Raw genomic sequence first — 18,549 nt, 5'->3', positions numbered from 1 at the left:
GACAGACACCTCACTCACCAGGTGGTAGGGTAGAGACAGACACCTCACTCACCAGGTGGTAGGGTAGAGACAGACACATCACTCACCAGGTGGTAGGGTAGAGACAGACACCTCACTCACCAGGTGGTAGGGTAGAGACAGACACCTCACTCACCAGGTGGTAGGGTAGAGACAGACACCTCACTCACCAGGTGGTAGGGTAGAGACAGACACCTCACTCACCAGGTGGTAGGGTAGAGACAGACACCTCACTCACCAGGTGGTAGGGTAGAGACAGACACCTCACTCACCAGGTGGTAGGGTAGAGACAGACACCTCACTCACCAGGTGCTAGGGTAGAGACAGACGTCACTCACCAGGTGGTAGGGTAGAGACAGACACCTCACTCACAAGGTGGTAAGGTAGAGACAGACACCTCACTCACCAGGTGGAAGGGTAGAGACAGACGTCACTCACCAGGCGGTAGGGTAGAGACAGACACCTCACTCACCAGGTGGTAGGGTAGAGACAGACCTCACTCACCAGGTGGTAGGGTAGAGACAGATGTCACTCACAAGGTGGCAGGGTAGAGACAGACACCTCACTCACCAGGTGGTAGGGTAGAGACAGACGTCACTCACCAGGCGGTAGGGTAGAGACAGACACCTCACTCACCAGGTGGTAGGGTAGAGACAGACACCTCACTCACCAGGTGGTAGGGTAGAGACAGACACCTCACTCACAAGGTGGTAGGGTAGAGACAGACCTCACTCACCAGGTGGTAGGGAAGAGACAGACATCACTCACCAGGTGGTAGGGTAGAGACGGACACATCACTCACCAGGTGGTAGGGTAGAGACAGACACCTCTCTCACCAGGTGGTAGGGTAGAGACAGACACCTCACTCACCAGGTGGTAGGGTAGAGACAGATCTCACTCACCAGGCGGTCGGGTAGAGACAGACCTCACTCACCAGGCGGTAGGGTAGAGACAGACACCTCACTCACCAGGCGGTAGGGTAGAGACAGACCTCACTCACCAGGCGGTAGGGTAGAGACAGACCTCACTCACCAGGTGGTAGGGTAGAGACAGACACCTCACTCACCAGGTGGTAGGGTAGAGACAGACACCTCACTAACCAGGCGGTAGGGTAGAGACAGACACCTCACTCACCAGGTGGTAGGGTAGAGACAGACACCTCACTCACCAGGTGGTAGGGTAGAGACAGACACCTCACTCACCAGGTGGTAGGGTAGAGACAGACACCTCACTCACCAGGTGGTAGGGTAGAGACAGACACCTCACTCACCAGGTGGTAGGGTAGAGACAGACCTCACTCACCAGGTGGTAGGGTAGAGACAGACCTCACTCACCAGGTGGTAGGGTAGAGACAGACACCTCACTCACCAGGTGGTAGGGTAGAGACAGACCTCACTCACCAGGCGGTAGGGTAGAGACAGACACCTCACTCACCAGGTGGTAGGGTAGAGACAGACACCTCACTCACCAGGTGGTAGGGTAGAGACAGACACCTCACTCACCAGGTGGTAGGGTAGAGACAGACACCTCACTCACCAGGTGGTAGGGTAGAGACAGACACCTCACTCACCAGGTGGTAGGGTAGAGACAGACCTCACTCACCAGGTGGTAGGGTAGAGACAGACCTCACTCACCAGGTGGTAGGGTAGAGACAGACACCTCACTCACCAGGTGGTAGGATAGAGACAGATCTCACTCACCAGGCGGTAGGGTAGAGACAGACACCTCACTCACCAGGTGGTAGGGTAGAGACAGACACCTCACTCACCAGGTGGTAGGGTAGAGACAGACCTCACTCACCAGGTGGTAGGGTAGAGACAGACACCTCACTCACCAGGTGGTAGGGTAGAGACAGACACCTCACTCACCAGGTGGTAGGGTAGAGACAGACCTCACTCACCAGGTGGTAGGGTAGAGACAGACACCTCACTCACCAGGTGGTAGGGTAGAGACAGACCTCACTCACCAGGTGGTAGGGTAGAGACAGACACCTCACTCACCAGGTGGTAGGGTAGAGACAGACCTCACTCACCAGGTGGTAGGGTAGAGACAGACACCTCACTCACCAGGTGGTAGGGTAGAGACAGATCTCACTCACCAGGCGGTAGGGTAGAGACAGACCTCACTCACCAGGCGGTAGGGTAGAGACAGACACCTCACTCACCAGGTGGTAGGGTAGAGACAGACCTCACTCACCAGGCGGTAGGGTAGAGACAGACCTCACTCACCAGGTGGTAGGTTAGAGACAGACACCTCACTCACCAGGTGGTAGGGTAGAGACAGACACCTCACTCACCAGGCGGTAGGGTAGAGACAGACACCTCACTCACCAGGTGGTAGGGTAGAGACAGACACCTCACTCACCAGGTGGAAGGGTAGAGACAGACCTCACTCACCAGGTGGTAGGGTAGAGACAGACACCTCACTCACCAGGTGGTAGGGTAGAGACAGACACCTCACTCACCAGGTGGTAGGGTAGAGACAGACACCTCACTCACCAGGTGGTAGGGTAGAGACAGACACCTCACTCACCAGGTGGTAGGGTAGAGACAGACACCTCACTCACCAGGTGGTAGGGTAGAGACAGACATCTCACTCACCAGGTGGTAGGGTAGAGACAGACACCTCACTCACCAGGTGGTAGGGTAGAGACAGACACCTCACTCACCAGGTGGTAGGGTAGAGACAGACACCTCACTCACCAGGTGGTAGGGTAGAGACAGACACCTCACTCACCAGGTGGTAGGGTAGAGACAGACACCTCACTCACCAGGTGGTAGGGTAGAGACAGACGTCACTCACCAGGCGGTAGGGTAGAGACAGACACCTCACTCACCAGGTGGTAGGGTAGAGACAGACCTCACTCACCAGGTGGTAGGGTAGAGACAGATGTAACTCACAAGGTGGTAAGGTAGAGACAGACACCTCACTCACCAGGTGGTAGGGTAGAGACAGACGTCACTCACCAGGCGGTAGGGTAGAGACAGACACCTCACTCACCAGGTGGTAGGGTAGAGACAGACACCTCACTCACCATGCGGTAGGGTAGAGACAGACACCTCACTCACAAGGTGGTAGGGTAGAGACAGACCTCACTCACCAGGTGGTAGGGAAGAGACAGACATCACTCACCAGGTGGTAGGGTAGAGACGGACACATCACTCACCAGGTGGTAGGGTAGAGACAGACACCTCTCTCACCAGGTGGTAGGGTAGAGACAGACACCTCACTCACCAGGTGGTAGGGTAGAGACAGACACCTCACTCACCAGGTGGTAGGGTAGAGACGGACACCTCACTCACCAGGTGGTAGGGTAGAGACAGACACCTCACTCACCAGGTGGTAGGGTAGAGACAGACACCTCACTCACCAGGTGGTAGGGTAGAGACGGACACCTCACTCACCAGGTGGTAGGGTAGAGACAGACACCTCACTCACCAGGTGGTAGGGTAGAAACAGACACCTCACTCACCAGGTGGTAGGGTAGAGACGGACACCTCACTCACCAGGTGGTAGGGTAGAGACAGACACCTCACTCACCAGGTGGTAGGGTAGAGACAGACACCTCACTCACCAGGTGGTAGGGTAGAGACAGACACCTCACTCACCAGGTGGTAGGGTAGAGACAGACACCTCACTCACAAGGTGGTAGGGTAGAGACAGACCTCACTCACCAGGTGGTAGGGAAGAGACAGACATCACTCACCAGGTGGTAGGGTAGAGACAGACACCTCACTCACCAGGTGGTAGGGTAGAGACGGACACCTCACTCACCAGGTGGTAGGGTAGAGACAGATCTCACTCACCAGGCGGTAGGGTAGAGACAGACACCTCACTCACCAGGTGGTAGGGTAGAGACAGACACCTCACTCACCAGGTGGTAGGGTAGAGACAGACACCTCACTCACAAGGTGGTAGGGTAGAGACAGACCTCACTCACCAGGTGGTAGGGAAGAGACAGACATCACTCACCAGGTGGTAGGGTAGAGACAGACACCTCACTCACCAGGTGGTAGGGTAGAGACAGACACCTCACTCACCAGGTGGTAGGGTAGAGACAGACACCTCACTCACCAGGTGGTAGGGTAGAGACAGATCTCACTCACCAGGCGGTAGGGTAGAGACAGACACCTCACTCACCAGGTGGTAGGGTAGAGACAGACTCCTCACTCACCAGGTGGTAGGGTAGAGACAGACACCTCACTCACAAGGTGGTAGGGTAGAGACAGACCTCACTCACCAGGTGGTAGGGAAGAGACAGACATCACTCACCAGGTGGTAGGGTAGAGACGGACACATCACTCACCAGGTGGTAGGGTAGAGACAGACACCTCACTCACCAGGTGGTAGGGTAGAGACAGACACCTCACTCACCAGGTGGTAGGGTAGAGACGGACACCTCACTCACCAGGTGGTAGGGTAGAGACAGACACCTCACTCACCAGGTGGTAGGGTAGAGACAGACTCCTCACTCACCAGGTGGTAGGGTAGAGACAGACACCTCACTCACAAGGTGGTAGGGTAGAGACAGACCTCACTCACCAGGTGGTAGGGAAGAGACAGACATCACTCACCAGGTGGTAGGGTAGAGACGGACACATCACTCACCAGGTGGTAGGGTAGAGACAGATCTCACTCACCAGGTGGTAGGGTAGAGACAGACACCTCACTCACCAGGCGGTAGGGTAGAGACAGACACCTCACTCACCAGGTGGTAGGGTAGAGACAGACACCTCACTCACCAGGTGGTAGGGTAGAGACAGATCTCACTCACCAGGCGGTAGGGTAGAGACAGACACCTCACTCACCAGGCGGTAGGGTAGAGACAGACACCCCACTCACCAGGCGGTAGGGTAGAGACAGACCTCACTCACCAGGCGGTAGGGTAGAGACAGACCTCACTCACCAGGTGGTAGGGTAGAGACAGACACCTCACTCACCAGGTGGTAGGGTAGAGACAGACACCTCACTCACCAGGCGGTAGGGTAGAGACAGACACCTCACTCACCAGGTGGTAGGGTAGAGACAGATCTCACTCACCAGGCGGTCGGGTAGAGACAGACCTCACTCACCAGGCGGTAGGGTAGAGACAGACACCTCACTCACCAGGCGGTAGGGTAGAGACAGACCTCACTCACCAGGCGGTAGGGTAGAGACAGACCTCACTCACCAGGTGGTAGGGTAGAGACAGACACCTCACTCACCAGGTGGTAGGGTAGAGACAGACACCTCACTAACCAGGCGGTAGGGTAGAGACAGACACCTCACTCACCAGGTTGTAGGGTAGAGACAGACCTCACTCACCAGGTGGTAGGGTAGAGACAGACCTCACTCACCAGGTGGTAGGGTAGAGACAGACACCTCACTCACCAGGTGGTAGGGTAGAGACAGACACCTCACTCACCAGGTGGTAGGGTAGAGACAGACACCTCACTCACCAGGTGGTAGGGTAGAGACAGACACCTCACTCACCAGGTGGTAGGGTAGAGACAGACACCTCACTCACCAGGTGGTAGGGTAGAGACAGACACCTCACTCACCAGGTGGTAGGGTAGAGACAGACACCTCACTCACCAGGTGGTAGGGTAGAGACAGACACCTCACTCACCAGGTGGTAGGGTAGAGACAGACACCTCACTCACCAGGTGGTAGGGTAGAGACAGACACCTCACTCACCAGGTGGTAGGGTAGAGACAGACACCTCACTCACCAGGTGGTAGGGTAGAGACAGACACCTCACTCACCAGGTGGTAGGGTAGAGACAGACGTCACTCACCAGGTGGTAGGGTAGAGACAGACGTCACTCACCAGGTGGTAGGGTAGAGACAGACACCTCACTCACCAGGTGGTAAGGTAGAGACAGACACCTCACTCACCAGGTGGTAGGGTAGAGACAGACGTCACTCACCAGGCGGTAGGGTAGAGACAGACACCTCACTCACCAGGCGGTAGGGTAGAGACAGACCTCACTCACCAGGTGGTAGGGTAGAGACAGATGTCACTCACAAGGTGGTAAGGTAGAGACAGACACCTCACTCACCAGGTGGTAGGGTAGAGACAGACGTCACTCACCAGGCGGTAGGGTAGAGACAGACACCTCACTCACCAGGTGGTAGGGTAGAGACAGACACCTCACTCACCAGGTGGTAGGGTAGAGACAGACATCTCACTCACAAGGTGGTAGGGTAGAGACAGACCTCACTCACCAGGTGGTAGGGTAGAGACAGACATCACTCACCAGGTGGTAGGGTAGAGACAGACACCTCACTCACCAGGTGGTAGGGTAGAGACAGACACCTCACTCACTAGGTGGTAGGGTAGAGACAGACCTCACTCACCAGGTGGTAGGGTAGAGACAGACATCACTCACCAGGTGGTAGGGTAGAGACAGACCTCACTCACCAGGTGGTAGGGTAGAGACAGACATCACTCACCAGGTGGTAGGGTAGAGACAGACACCTCACTCACCAGGTGGTAGGGTAGAGACAGACACCTCACTCACCAGGTGGTAGGGTAGAGACAGACACCTCACTCACCAGGTGGTAGGGTAGAGACAGACACCTCACTCACCAGGCGGTAGGGTAGAGACAGACACCCCACTCACCAGGCGGTAGGGTAGAGACAGACCTCACTCACCAGGCGGTAGGGTAGAGACAGACACCTCACTCACCAGGCGGTAGGGTAGAGACAGACACCCCACTCACCAGGCGGTAGGGTAGAGACAGACCTCACTCACCAGGCGGTAGGGTAGAGACAGACCTCACTCACCAGGTGGTAGGGTAGAGACAGACACCTCACTCACCAGGTGGTAGGGTAGAGACAGACACCTCACTCACCAGGCGGTAGGGTAGAGACAGACACCTCACTCACCAGGTGGTAGGGTAGAGACAGATCTCACTCACCAGGCGGTCGGGTAGAGACAGACCTCACTCACCAGGCGGTAGGGTAGAGACAGACACCTCACTCACCAGGCGGTAGGGTAGAGACAGACCTCACTCACCAGGCGGTAGGGTAGAGACAGACCTCACTCACCAGGTGGTAGGGTAGAGACAGACACCTCACTCACCAGGTGGTAGGGTAGAGACAGACACCTCACTAACCAGGCGGTAGGGTAGAGACAGACACCTCACTCACCAGGTTGTAGGGTAGAGACAGACCTCACTCACCAGGTGGTAGGGTAGAGACAGACCTCACTCACCAGGTGGTAGGGTAGAGACAGACAGCTCACTCACCAGGTGGTAGGGTAGAGACAGACACCTCACTCACCAGGTGGTAGGGTAGAGACAGACACCTCACTCACCAGGTGGTAGGGTAGAGACAGACACCTCACTCACCAGGTGGTAGGGTAGAGACAGACCTCACTCACCAGGTGGTAGGGTAGAGACAGATGTCACTCACAAGGTGGTAAGGTAGAGACAGACACCTCACTCACCAGGTGGTAGGGTAGAGACAGACGTCACTCACCAGGCGGTAGGGTAGAGACAGACACCTCACTCACCAGGTGGTAGGGTAGAGACAGACACCTCACTCACCAGGTGGTAGGGTAGAGACAGACATCTCACTCACAAGGTGGTAGGGTAGAGACAGACCTCACTCACCAGGTGGTAGGGTAGAGACAGACATCACTCACCAGGTGGTAGGGTAGAGACAGACACCTCACTCACCAGGTGGTAGGGTAGAGACAGACACCTCACTCACTAGGTGGTAGGGTAGAGACAGACCTCACTCACCAGGTGGTAGGGTAGAGACAGACATCACTCACCAGGTGGTAGGGTAGAGACAGACCTCACTCACCAGGTGGTAGGGTAGAGACAGACATCACTCACCAGGTGGTAGGGTAGAGACAGACACCTCACTCACCAGGTGGTAGGGTAGAGACAGACACCTCACTCACCAGGTGGTAGGGTAGAGACAGACACCTCACTCACCAGGTGGTAGGGTAGAGACAGACACCTCACTCACCAGGCGGTAGGGTAGAGACAGACACCCCACTCACCAGGCGGTAGGGTAGAGACAGACCTCACTCACCAGGCGGTAGGGTAGAGACAGACACCTCACTCACCAGGCGGTAGGGTAGAGACAGACACCCCACTCACCAGGCGGTAGGGTAGAGACAGACCTCACTCACCAGGCGGTAGGGTAGAGACAGACCTCACTCACCAGGTGGTAGGGTAGAGACAGACACCTCACTCACCAGGTGGTAGGGTAGAGACAGACACCTCACTCACCAGGCGGTAGGGTAGAGACAGACACCTCACTCACCAGGTGGTAGGGTAGAGACAGATCTCACTCACCAGGCGGTCGGGTAGAGACAGACCTCACTCACCAGGCGGTAGGGTAGAGACAGACACCTCACTCACCAGGCGGTAGGGTAGAGACAGACCTCACTCACCAGGCGGTAGGGTAGAGACAGACCTCACTCACCAGGTGGTAGGGTAGAGACAGACACCTCACTCACCAGGTGGTAGGGTAGAGACAGACACCTCACTAACCAGGCGGTAGGGTAGAGACAGACACCTCACTCACCAGGTTGTAGGGTAGAGACAGACCTCACTCACCAGGTGGTAGGGTAGAGACAGACCTCACTCACCAGGTGGTAGGGTAGAGACAGACAGCTCACTCACCAGGTGGTAGGGTAGAGACAGACACCTCACTCACCAGGTGGTAGGGTAGAGACAGACACCTCACTCACCAGGTGGTAGGGTAGAGACAGACACCTCACTCACCAGGTGGTAGGGTAGAGACAGACACCTCACTCACCAGGTGGTAGGGTAGAGACAGACACCTCACTCACCAGGTGGTAGGGTAGAGACAGACACCTCACTCACCAGGTGGTAGGGTAGAGACAGACACCTCACTCACCAGGTGGTAGGGTAGAGACAGACACCTCACTCACCAGGTGGTAGGGTAGAGACAGACACCTCACTCACCAGGTGGTAGGGTAGAGACAGACACCTCACTCACCAGGTGGTAGGGTAGAGACAGACACCTCACTCACCAGGTGGTAGGGTAGAGACAGACGTCACTCACCAGGTGGTAGGGTAGAGACAGACGTCACTCACCAGGTGGTAGGGAAGAGACAGACACCTCACTCACCAGGTGGTAAGGTAGAGACAGACACCTCACTCACCAGGTGGTAGGGTAGAGACAGACGTCACTCACCAGGCGGTAGGGTAGAGACAGACACCTCACTCACCAGGCGGTAGGGTAGAGACAGACCTCACTCACCAGGTGGTAGGGTAGAGACAGATGTCACTCACAAGGTGGTAAGGTAGAGACAGACACCTCACTCACCAGGTGGTAGGGTAGAGACAGACGTCACTCACCAGGCGGTAGGGTAGAGACAGACACCTCACTCACCAGGTGGTAGGGTAGAGACAGACACCTCACTCACCAGGTGGTAGGGTAGAGACAGACATCTCACTCACAAGGTGGTAGGGTAGAGACAGACCTAACTCACCAGGTGGTAGGGTAGAGACAGACATCACTCACCAGGTGGTAGGGTAGAGACAGACACCTCACTCACCAGGTGGTAGGGTAGAGACAGACACCTCACTCACTAGGTGGTAGGGTAGAGACAGACCTCACTCACCAGGTGGTAGGGTAGAGACAGACATCACTCACCAGGTGGTAGGGTAGAGACAGACCTCACTCACCAGGTGGTAGGGTAGAGACAGACATCACTCACCAGGTGGTAGGGTAGAGACAGACACCTCACTCACCAGGTGGTAGGGTAGAGACAGACACCTCACTCACCAGGTGGTAGGGTAGAGACAGACACCTCACTCACCAGGTGGTAGGGTAGAGACAGACACCTCACTCACCAGGTGGTAGGGTAGAGACAGACACCTCACTCACCAGGTGGTAGGGTAGAGACGGACACATCACTCACCAGGTGGTAGGGTAGAGACAGACACCTCACTCACCAGGTGGTAGGGTAGAGACAGACACCTCACTCACCAGGTGGTAGGGTAGAGACAGACACCTCACTCACCAGGTGGTAGGGTAGAGACGGACACCTCACTCACCAGGTGGTAGGGTAGAGACAGACACCTCACTCACCAGGTGGTAGGGTAGAGGCAGACACCTCACTCACCAGGTGGTAGGGTAGAGACAGACACCTCACTCACCAGGTGGTAGGGTAGAGACAGACACCTCACTCACCAGGTGGTAGGGTAGAGACAGACCTCACTCACCAGGCGGTAGGGTAGAGACAGACCTCACTCACCAGGCGGTAGGGTAGAGACAGACACCTCACTCACCAGGTGGTAGGGTAGAGACAGGCACCTCACTCACCAGGTGGTAGGGTAGAGACAGACACCTCACTCACCAGGTGGTAGGGAATAGACAGACACCTCACTCACCAGGTGGTAGGGTAGAGACAGACCTCACTAACCAGGTGGTAGGGTAGAGACAGACACCTCACTCACCAGGTGGTAGGGTAGAGACAGACACCTCACTCACCAGGTGGTAGGGTAGAGACAGACGTCACTCACCAGGCGGTAGGGTAGAGACAGACACCTCACTCACCAGGTGGTAGGGTAGAGACAGACCTCACTCACCAGGTGGTAGGGTAGAGACAGATGTCACTCACAAGGTGGTAAGGTAGAGACAGACACCTCACTCACCAGGTGGTAGGGTAGAGACAGACGTCACTCACCAGGCGGTAGGGTAGAGACAGACACCTCACTCACCAGGTGGTAGGGTAGAGACAGACACCTCACTCACCAGGTGGTAGGGTAGAGACAGACCCCTCACTCACAAGGTGGTAGGGTAGAGACAGACCTCACTCACCAGGTGGTAGGGAAGAGACAGACACCTCACTCACCAGGTGGTAGGGTAGAGACAGACACATCACTCACCAGGTGGTAGGGTAGAGACAGACACCTCACTCACCAGGTGGTAGGGTAGAGACGGACACATCACTCACCAGGTGGTAGGGTAGAGACAGACACCTCACTCACCAGGTGATAGGGTAGAGACGGACACATCACTCACCAGGTGGTAGGGTAGAGACAGACACCTCACTCACCAGGTGGTAGGGTAGAGACGGACACCTCACTCACCAGGTGGTAGGGTAGAGACAGACACCTCACTCACCAGGTGGTAGGGTAGAGACAGACACCTCACTCACCAGGTGGTAGGGTAGAGACGGACACCTCACTCACCAGGTGGTAGGGTAGAGACGGACACCTCACTCACCAGGTGGTAGGGTAGAGACAGACACCTCACTCACCAGGTGGTAGGGTAGAGACAGACACTTCACTCACCAGGTGGTAGGGTAGAGACAGACACCTCACTCACCAGGTGGTAGGGTAGAGACAGACACATCACTCACCAGGTGGTAGGGTAGAGACAGACACCTCACTCACCAGGTGGTAGGGTAGAGACAGACACCTCACTCACCAGGTGGTAGGGTAGAGACAGACACCTCACTCACCAGGTGGTAGGGTAGAGACAGACACCTCACTCACCAGGTGGTAGGGTAGAGACAGACACCTCACTCACCAGGTGCTAGGGTAGAGACAGACGTCACTCACCAGGTGGTAGGGTAGAGACAGACACCTCACTCACAAGGTGGTAAGGTAGAGACAGACACCTCACTCACCAGGTGGTAGGGTAGAGACAGACGTCACTCACCAGGCGGTAGGGTAGAGACAGACACCTCACTCACCAGGTGGTAGGGTAGAGACAGACCTCACTCACCAGGTGGTAGGGTAGAGACAGATGTCACTCACAAGGTGGTAAGGTAGAGACAGACACCTCACTCACCAGGTGGTAGGGTAGAGACAGACGTCACTCACCAGGCGGTAGGGTAGAGACAGACACCTCACTCACCAGGTGGTAGGGTAGAGACAGACACCTCACTCACCAGGTGGTAGGGTAGAGACAGACACCTCACTCACAAGGTGGTAGGGTAGAGACAGACCTCACTCACCAGGTGGTAGGGAAGAGACAGACACCTCACTCACCAGGTGGTAGGGTAGAGACAGACACCTCACTCACCAGGCGGTAGGGTAGAGACAGACACCTCACTCACCAGGTGGTAGGGTAGAGACAGACACATCACTCACCAGGTGGTAGGGTAGAGACAGACACCTCACTCACCAGGTGGTAGGGTAGAGACGGACACATCACTCACCAGGTGGTAGGGTAGAGACAGACACCTCACTCACCAGGTGGTAGGGTAGAGACGGACACCTCACTCACCAGGTGGTAGGGTAGAGACAGACACCTCACTCACCAGGTGGTAGGGTAGAGACAGACACATCACTCACCAGGTGGTAGGGTAGAGACAGACACCTCACTCACCAGGTGGTAGGGTAGAGACGGACACATCACTCACCAGGTGGTAGGGTAGAGACAGACACCTCACTCACCAGGTGGTAGGGTAGAGACAGACACCTCACTCACCAGGTGGTAGGGTAGAGACAGACATCACTCACCAGGTGGTAGGGTAGAGACGGACACATCACTCACCAGGTGGTAGGGTAGAGACAGACACCTCACTCACCAGGTGGTAGGGTAGAGACGGACACCTCACTCACCAGGTGGTAGGGTAGAGACGGACACATCACTCACCCGGTGGTAGGGTAGAGACAGACTCCTCACTCACCAGGTGGTAGGGTAGAGACGGACACCTCAGTCACCAGGTGGTAGAGTAGAGACAGACACCTCACTCACCAGGTGGTAGGGTAGAGACAGACACCTCACTCACCAGGTGGTAGGGTAGAGACAGACAACTCACTCACCAGGTGGTAGGGTAGAGACAGATCTCACTCACCAGGTGGTAGGGTAGAGACAGACACCTCACTCACCAGGCGGTAGGGTAGAGACAGACACCTCACTCACCAGGCGGTAGGGTAGAGACAGACCTCACTCACCAGGCGGTAGGGTAGAGACAGACCTCACTCACCAGGCGGTAGGGTAGAGACAGACACCTCACTCACCAGGTGGTAGGGTAGAGACAGACCTCACTCACCAGGCGGTAGGGTAGAGACAGACACCTCACTCACCAGGCGGTAGGGTAGAGACAGACCTCACTCACCAGGCGGTAGGGTAGAGACAGACCTCACTCACCAGGCGGTAGGGTAAAGACAGACCTCACTCACCAGGTGGTAGGGTAGAGACAGACACCTCACTCACCAGGTGGTAGGGTAGAGACAGACACCTCACTCACCAGGTGGTAGGGTAGAGACAGACACCTCACTCACCAGGTGGTAGGGTAGAGACAGACACCTCACTCACCAGGCGGTAGGGTAGAGACAGACACCTCACTCACCAGGTGGTAGGGTAGAGACAGACACCTCACTCACCAGGTGGTAGGGTAGAGACAGACACCTCACTTACCAGGTGGTAGGGTAGAGACAGACCTCACTCACAAGGTGGTAGGGTAGAGACAGACACATCACTCACCAGGTGGTAGGGTAGAGACAGACACCTCACTCACCAGGTGGTAGGGTAGAGACAGACACCTCACTCACCAGGTGGTAGGGTAGAGACAGACACCTCACTCACCAGGCGGTAGGGTAGAGACAGACACCTCACTCACCAGGTGGTAGGGTAGAGACAGACACCTCACTCACCAGGTGGTAGGGTAGAGACAGACACCTCACTTACCAGGTGGTAGGGTAGAGACAGACCTCACTCACAAGGTGGTAGGGTAGAGACAGACACATCACTCACCAGGTGGTAGGGTAGAGACAGACACCTCACTCACCAGGTGGTAGGGTAGAGACAGACACCTCACTCACCAGGTGGTAGGGTAGAGACAGACACCTCACTCACCAGGTGGTAGGGTAGAGACAGACACCTCACTCACCAGGTGGTAGGGTAGAGACAGACACCTCACTCACCAGGTGGTAGGGTAGAGACAGACACCTCACTCACCAGGTGGTAGGGTAGAGACAGACACCTCACTCACCAGGTGGTAGGGTAGAGACAGACACCTCACTCACCAGGTGGTAGGGTAGAGACGGACACCTCACTCACCAGGTGGTAGGGTAGAGACAGACACCTCACTCACCAGGTGGTAGGGTAGAGACAGACACCTCACTCACCAGGTGGTAGGGTAGAGACAGACACCTCACTCACCAGGTGGTAGGGTAGAGACAGATCTCACTCACCAGGCGGTAGGGTAGAGACAGACACCTCACTCACCAGGTGGTAGGGTAGAGACAGACACCTCACTCACCAGGTGGTAGGGTAGAGACAGACGTCACTCACCAGGTGGTAGGGTAGAGACAGACACCTCACTCACAAGGTGGTAAGGTAGAGACAGACACCTCACTCACCGGGTGGTAGGGTAGAGACAGACGTCACTCACCAGGCGGTAGGGTAGAGACAGACCTCACTCACAAGGTGGTAGGGTAGAGACAGACACATCACTCACCAGGTGGTAGGGTAGAGACAGACACCTCACTCACCAGGTGGTAGGGTAGAGACAGACACCTCACTCACAAGGTGGTAAGGTAGAGACAGACACCTCACTCACCGGGTGGTAGGGTAGAGACAGACGTCACTTACCAGGTGGTAGGGTAGAGACAGACCTCACTCACAAGGTGGTAGGGTAGAGACAGACACATCACTCACCAGGTGGTAGGGTAGAGACAGACACCTCACTCACCAGGTGGTAGGGTAGAGACAGACACCTCACTCACCAGGTGGTAGGGTAGAGACAGACACCTCACTCACCAGGTGGTAGGGTAGAGACAGACACCTCACTCACCAGGTGGTAGGGTAGAGACAGACACCTCACTCACCAGGTGGTAGGGTAGAGACAGACACCTCACTCACCAGGTGGTAGGGTAGAGAGACACCTCACTCACCAGGTGGTAGGGTAGAGACAGACACCTCACTCACCAGGTGGTAGGGTAGAGACGGACACCTCACTCACCAGGTGGTAGGGTAGAGACAGACACCTCACTCACCAGGTGGTAGGGTAGAGACAGACACCTCACTCACCAGGTGGTAGGGTAGAGACAGACACCTCACTCACCAGGTGGTAGGGTAGAGACAGATCTCACTCACCAGGCGGTAGGGTAGAGACAGACACCTCACTCACCAGGTGGTAGGGTAGAGACAGACACCTCACTCACCAGGTGGTAGGGTAGAGACAGACGTCACTCACCAGGTGGTAGGGTAGAGACAGACACCTCACTCACAAGGTGGTAAGGTAGAGACAGATCTCACTCACCAGGTGGTAGGGTAGAGACAGATCTCACTCACCAGGTGGTAGGGTAGAGACAGACACCTCACTCACCAGGCGGTAGGGTAGAGACAGACACCTCACTCACCAGGCGGTAGGGTAGAGACAGACCTCACTCACCAGGCGGTAGGGTAGAGACAGACCTCACTCACCAGGCGGTAGGGTAGAGACAGACACCTCACTCACCAGGTGGTAGGGTAGAGACAGACCTCACTCACCAGGCGGTAGGGTAGAGACAGACACCTCACTCACCAGGCGGTAGGGTAGAGACAGACCTCACTCACCAGGCGGTAGGGTAGAGACAGACCTCACTCACCAGGCGGTAGGGTAGAGACAGACACCTCACTCACCAGGCGGTAGGGTAGAGACAGACCTCACTCACCAGGCGGTAGGGTAGAGACAGACACCTCACTCACCAGGCGGTAGGGTAGAGACAGACCTCACTCACCAGGTGGTAGGGTAGAGACAGACACCTCACTCACCAGGCGGTAGGGTAGAGACAGACACCTCACTCACCAGGCGGTAGGGTAGAGACAGACCTCACTCACCAGGCGGTAGGGTAAAGACAGACCTCACTCACCAGGTGGTAGGGTAGAGACAGACACCTCACTCACCAGGTGGTAGGGTAGAGACAGACCTCACTCACCAGGTGGTAGGGTAGAGACAGACACCTCACTCACCAGGTGGTAGGGTAGAGACAGACACCTCACTCACCAGGCGGTAGGGTAGAGACAGACACCTCACTCACCAGGTGGTAGGGTAGAGACAGACACCTCACTCACCAGGTGGTAGGGTAGAGACAGACACCTCACTTACCAGGTGGTAGGGTAGAGACAGACCTCACTCACAAGGTGGTAGGGTAGAGACAGACACATCACTCACCAGGTGGTAGGGTAGAGACAGACACCTCACTCACCAGGTGGTAGGGTAGAGACAGACACCTCACTCACCAGGTGGTAGGGTAGAGACAGACACCTCACTCACCAGGCGGTAGGGTAGAGACAGACACCTCACTCACCAGGTGGTAGGGTAGAGACAGACACCTCACTCACCAGGTGGTAGGGTAGAGACAGACACCTCACTTACCAGGTGGTAGGGTAGAGACAGACCTCACTCACAAGGTGGTAGGGTAGAGACAGACACATCACTCACCAGGTGGTAGGGTAGAGACAGACACCTCACTCACCAGGTGGTAGGGTAGAGACAGACACCTCACTCACCAGGTGGTAGGGTAGAGACAGACACCTCACTCACCAGGTGGTAGGGTAGAGACAGACACCTCACTCACCAGGTGGTAGGGTAGAGACAGACACCTCACTCACCAGGTGGTAGGGTAGAGACAGACACCTCACTCACCAGGTGGTAGGGTAGAGAGACACCTCACTCACCAGGTGGTAGGGTAGAGACAGACACCTCACTCACCAGGTGGTAGGGTAGAGACGGACACCTCACTCACCAGGTGGTAGGGTAGAGACAGACACCTCACTCACCAGGTGGTAGGGTAGAGACAGACACCTCACTCACCAGGTGGTAGGGTAGAGACAGACACCTCACTCACCAGGTGGTAGGGTAGAGACAGATCTCACTCACCAGGCGGTAGGGTAGAGACAGACACCTCACTCACCAGGTGGTAGGGTAGAGACAGACACCTCACTCACCAGGTGGTAGGGTAGAGACAGACGTCACTCACCAGGTGGTAGGGTAGAGACAGACACCTCACTCACAAGGTGGTAAGGTAGAGACAGACACCTCACTCACCAGGTGGTAGGGTAGAGACAGACGTCACTCACCAGGCGGTAGGGTAGAGACAGACACCTCACTTACCAGGTGGTAGGGTAGAGACAGACCTCACTCACAAGGTGGTAGGGTAGAGACAGACACATCACTCACCAGGTGGTAGGGTAGAGACAGACACCTCACTCACCAGGTGGTAGGGTAGAGACAGACACCTCACTCACCAGATGGTAGGGTAGAGACAGACACCTCACTCACCAGGTGGTAGGGTAGAGACAGACACCTCACTCACCAGGTGGTAGGGTAGAGACAGACACCTCACTCACCAGGTGGTAGGGTAGAGACAGACACCTCACTCACCAGGTGGTAGGGTAGAGAGACACCTCACTCACCAGGTGGTAGGGTAGAGACAGACACCTCACTCACCAGGTGGTAGGGTAGAGACGGACACCTCACTCACCAGGTGGTAGGGTAGAGACAGACACCTCACTCACCAGGTGGTAGGGTAGAGACAGACACCTCACTCACCAGGTGGTAGGGTAGAGACAGATCTCACTCACCAGGCGGTAGGGTAGAGACAGACACCTCACTCACCAGGTGGTGGGGTAGAGACAGACACCTCACTCACCAGGTGGTAGGGTAGAGACAGACGTCACTCACCAGGTGGTAGGGTAGAGACAGACACCTCACTCACAAGGTGGTAAGGTAGAGACAGACACCTCACTCACCAGGTGGTAGGGTAGAGACAGACGTCACTCACCAGGCGGTAGGGTAGAGACAGACACCAAAGCCTCCTCTTCATTCCAGTCACCTCTGGGGAGTTCCACCTCTACCAGCAGGGAAACAACACAATCAGCATGGGAATGACCTCTACCCAGAGCATGACTCACAGACAGAGACATATCATGCAACTTAATGTCTGTTGAAATAACGTGTGACCATTGAATAGAGGGATTATTACCAGCTTGCGGGGCTTTGGCTACAACTGTGAGGGCTGTGGAACAGAAAATCATATGAGGGGAATGTTTTATGGAGTTAAAACAAACAGAGATGGACTCAAACCTAATTGAAGGTGATGATTTGTGTGTGGTGTTTGTCAGGGGTTACCGTGGAAACCGCAGAGGAGCAGGGCGATTGGAAGACTGCCCATCCTTGTAAGAGCTGGATGTATGAGCTGAAGGAAGCAGGACCCACAAAAGCCCAAGAGGAAAATAGTTTATATGTTTCAATTCACACAGAGGAACTCTTCAATATCTCGACTTTACATTTCCTCCGTCTTCCTTCTGCTCTCCCTCTGGCCCTACCTCTGCTGTTTCTAATGCAATGTATACTCTTCTGCTCTCCCTCTGGCCCTACCTCTGCTGTTTCTAATGCAATGTATACTCTTCTGCTCTCCCTCTGGCCCTACCTCTGCTGTTTCTAATGCAATGTATATTCTTCTGCTCTCCCTCTGGCCCTACCTCTGCTGTTTCTAATGCAATGTATACTCTTCTGCTCTCCCTCTGGCCCTACCTCTGCTGTTTCTAATGCAATGTATACTCTTCTGTAAGGCAGTTGTAGGAAATGTGAACCTGATGAAATCCAGGTAA

At 55.5% G+C, this 18,549-nt stretch overlaps 1 protein-coding gene across 1 annotated transcript in view; it reads right to left on the bottom strand.

Annotated features, from left to right (window-relative positions):
- LOC129837884 (microfibrillar-associated protein 5-like) overlaps positions 1–18,128 on the bottom strand; it is a 72,706-nt gene extending 54,578 nt beyond the window's left edge. Inside the window, exons 1-3 of the mRNA XM_055904386.1 lie at positions 18,068–18,128; positions 17,922–17,954; positions 17,721–17,789 (exon numbers count right to left, since the gene is read on the bottom strand). Coding sequence (XP_055760361.1) covers positions 17,721–17,789; positions 17,922–17,954; positions 18,068–18,110 — 145 coding nt within the window. The 5' untranslated portion in view covers positions 18,111–18,128. The remainder of the gene's footprint in view (positions 1–17,720; positions 17,790–17,921; positions 17,955–18,067) is intronic.
- Between the last annotated feature and the right edge of the window lie 421 nt (positions 18,129–18,549).

Source organism: Salvelinus fontinalis, chromosome 38, assembly GCF_029448725.1.
Source record: "Salvelinus fontinalis isolate EN_2023a chromosome 38, ASM2944872v1, whole genome shotgun sequence".
In the NCBI taxonomy this organism is placed as follows: domain Eukaryota; kingdom Metazoa; phylum Chordata; class Actinopteri; order Salmoniformes; family Salmonidae; genus Salvelinus; species Salvelinus fontinalis.
The sequence above is the reverse complement of the archived record's forward strand: the minus strand, read 5'-3'. Positions and strand labels throughout refer to the sequence as shown.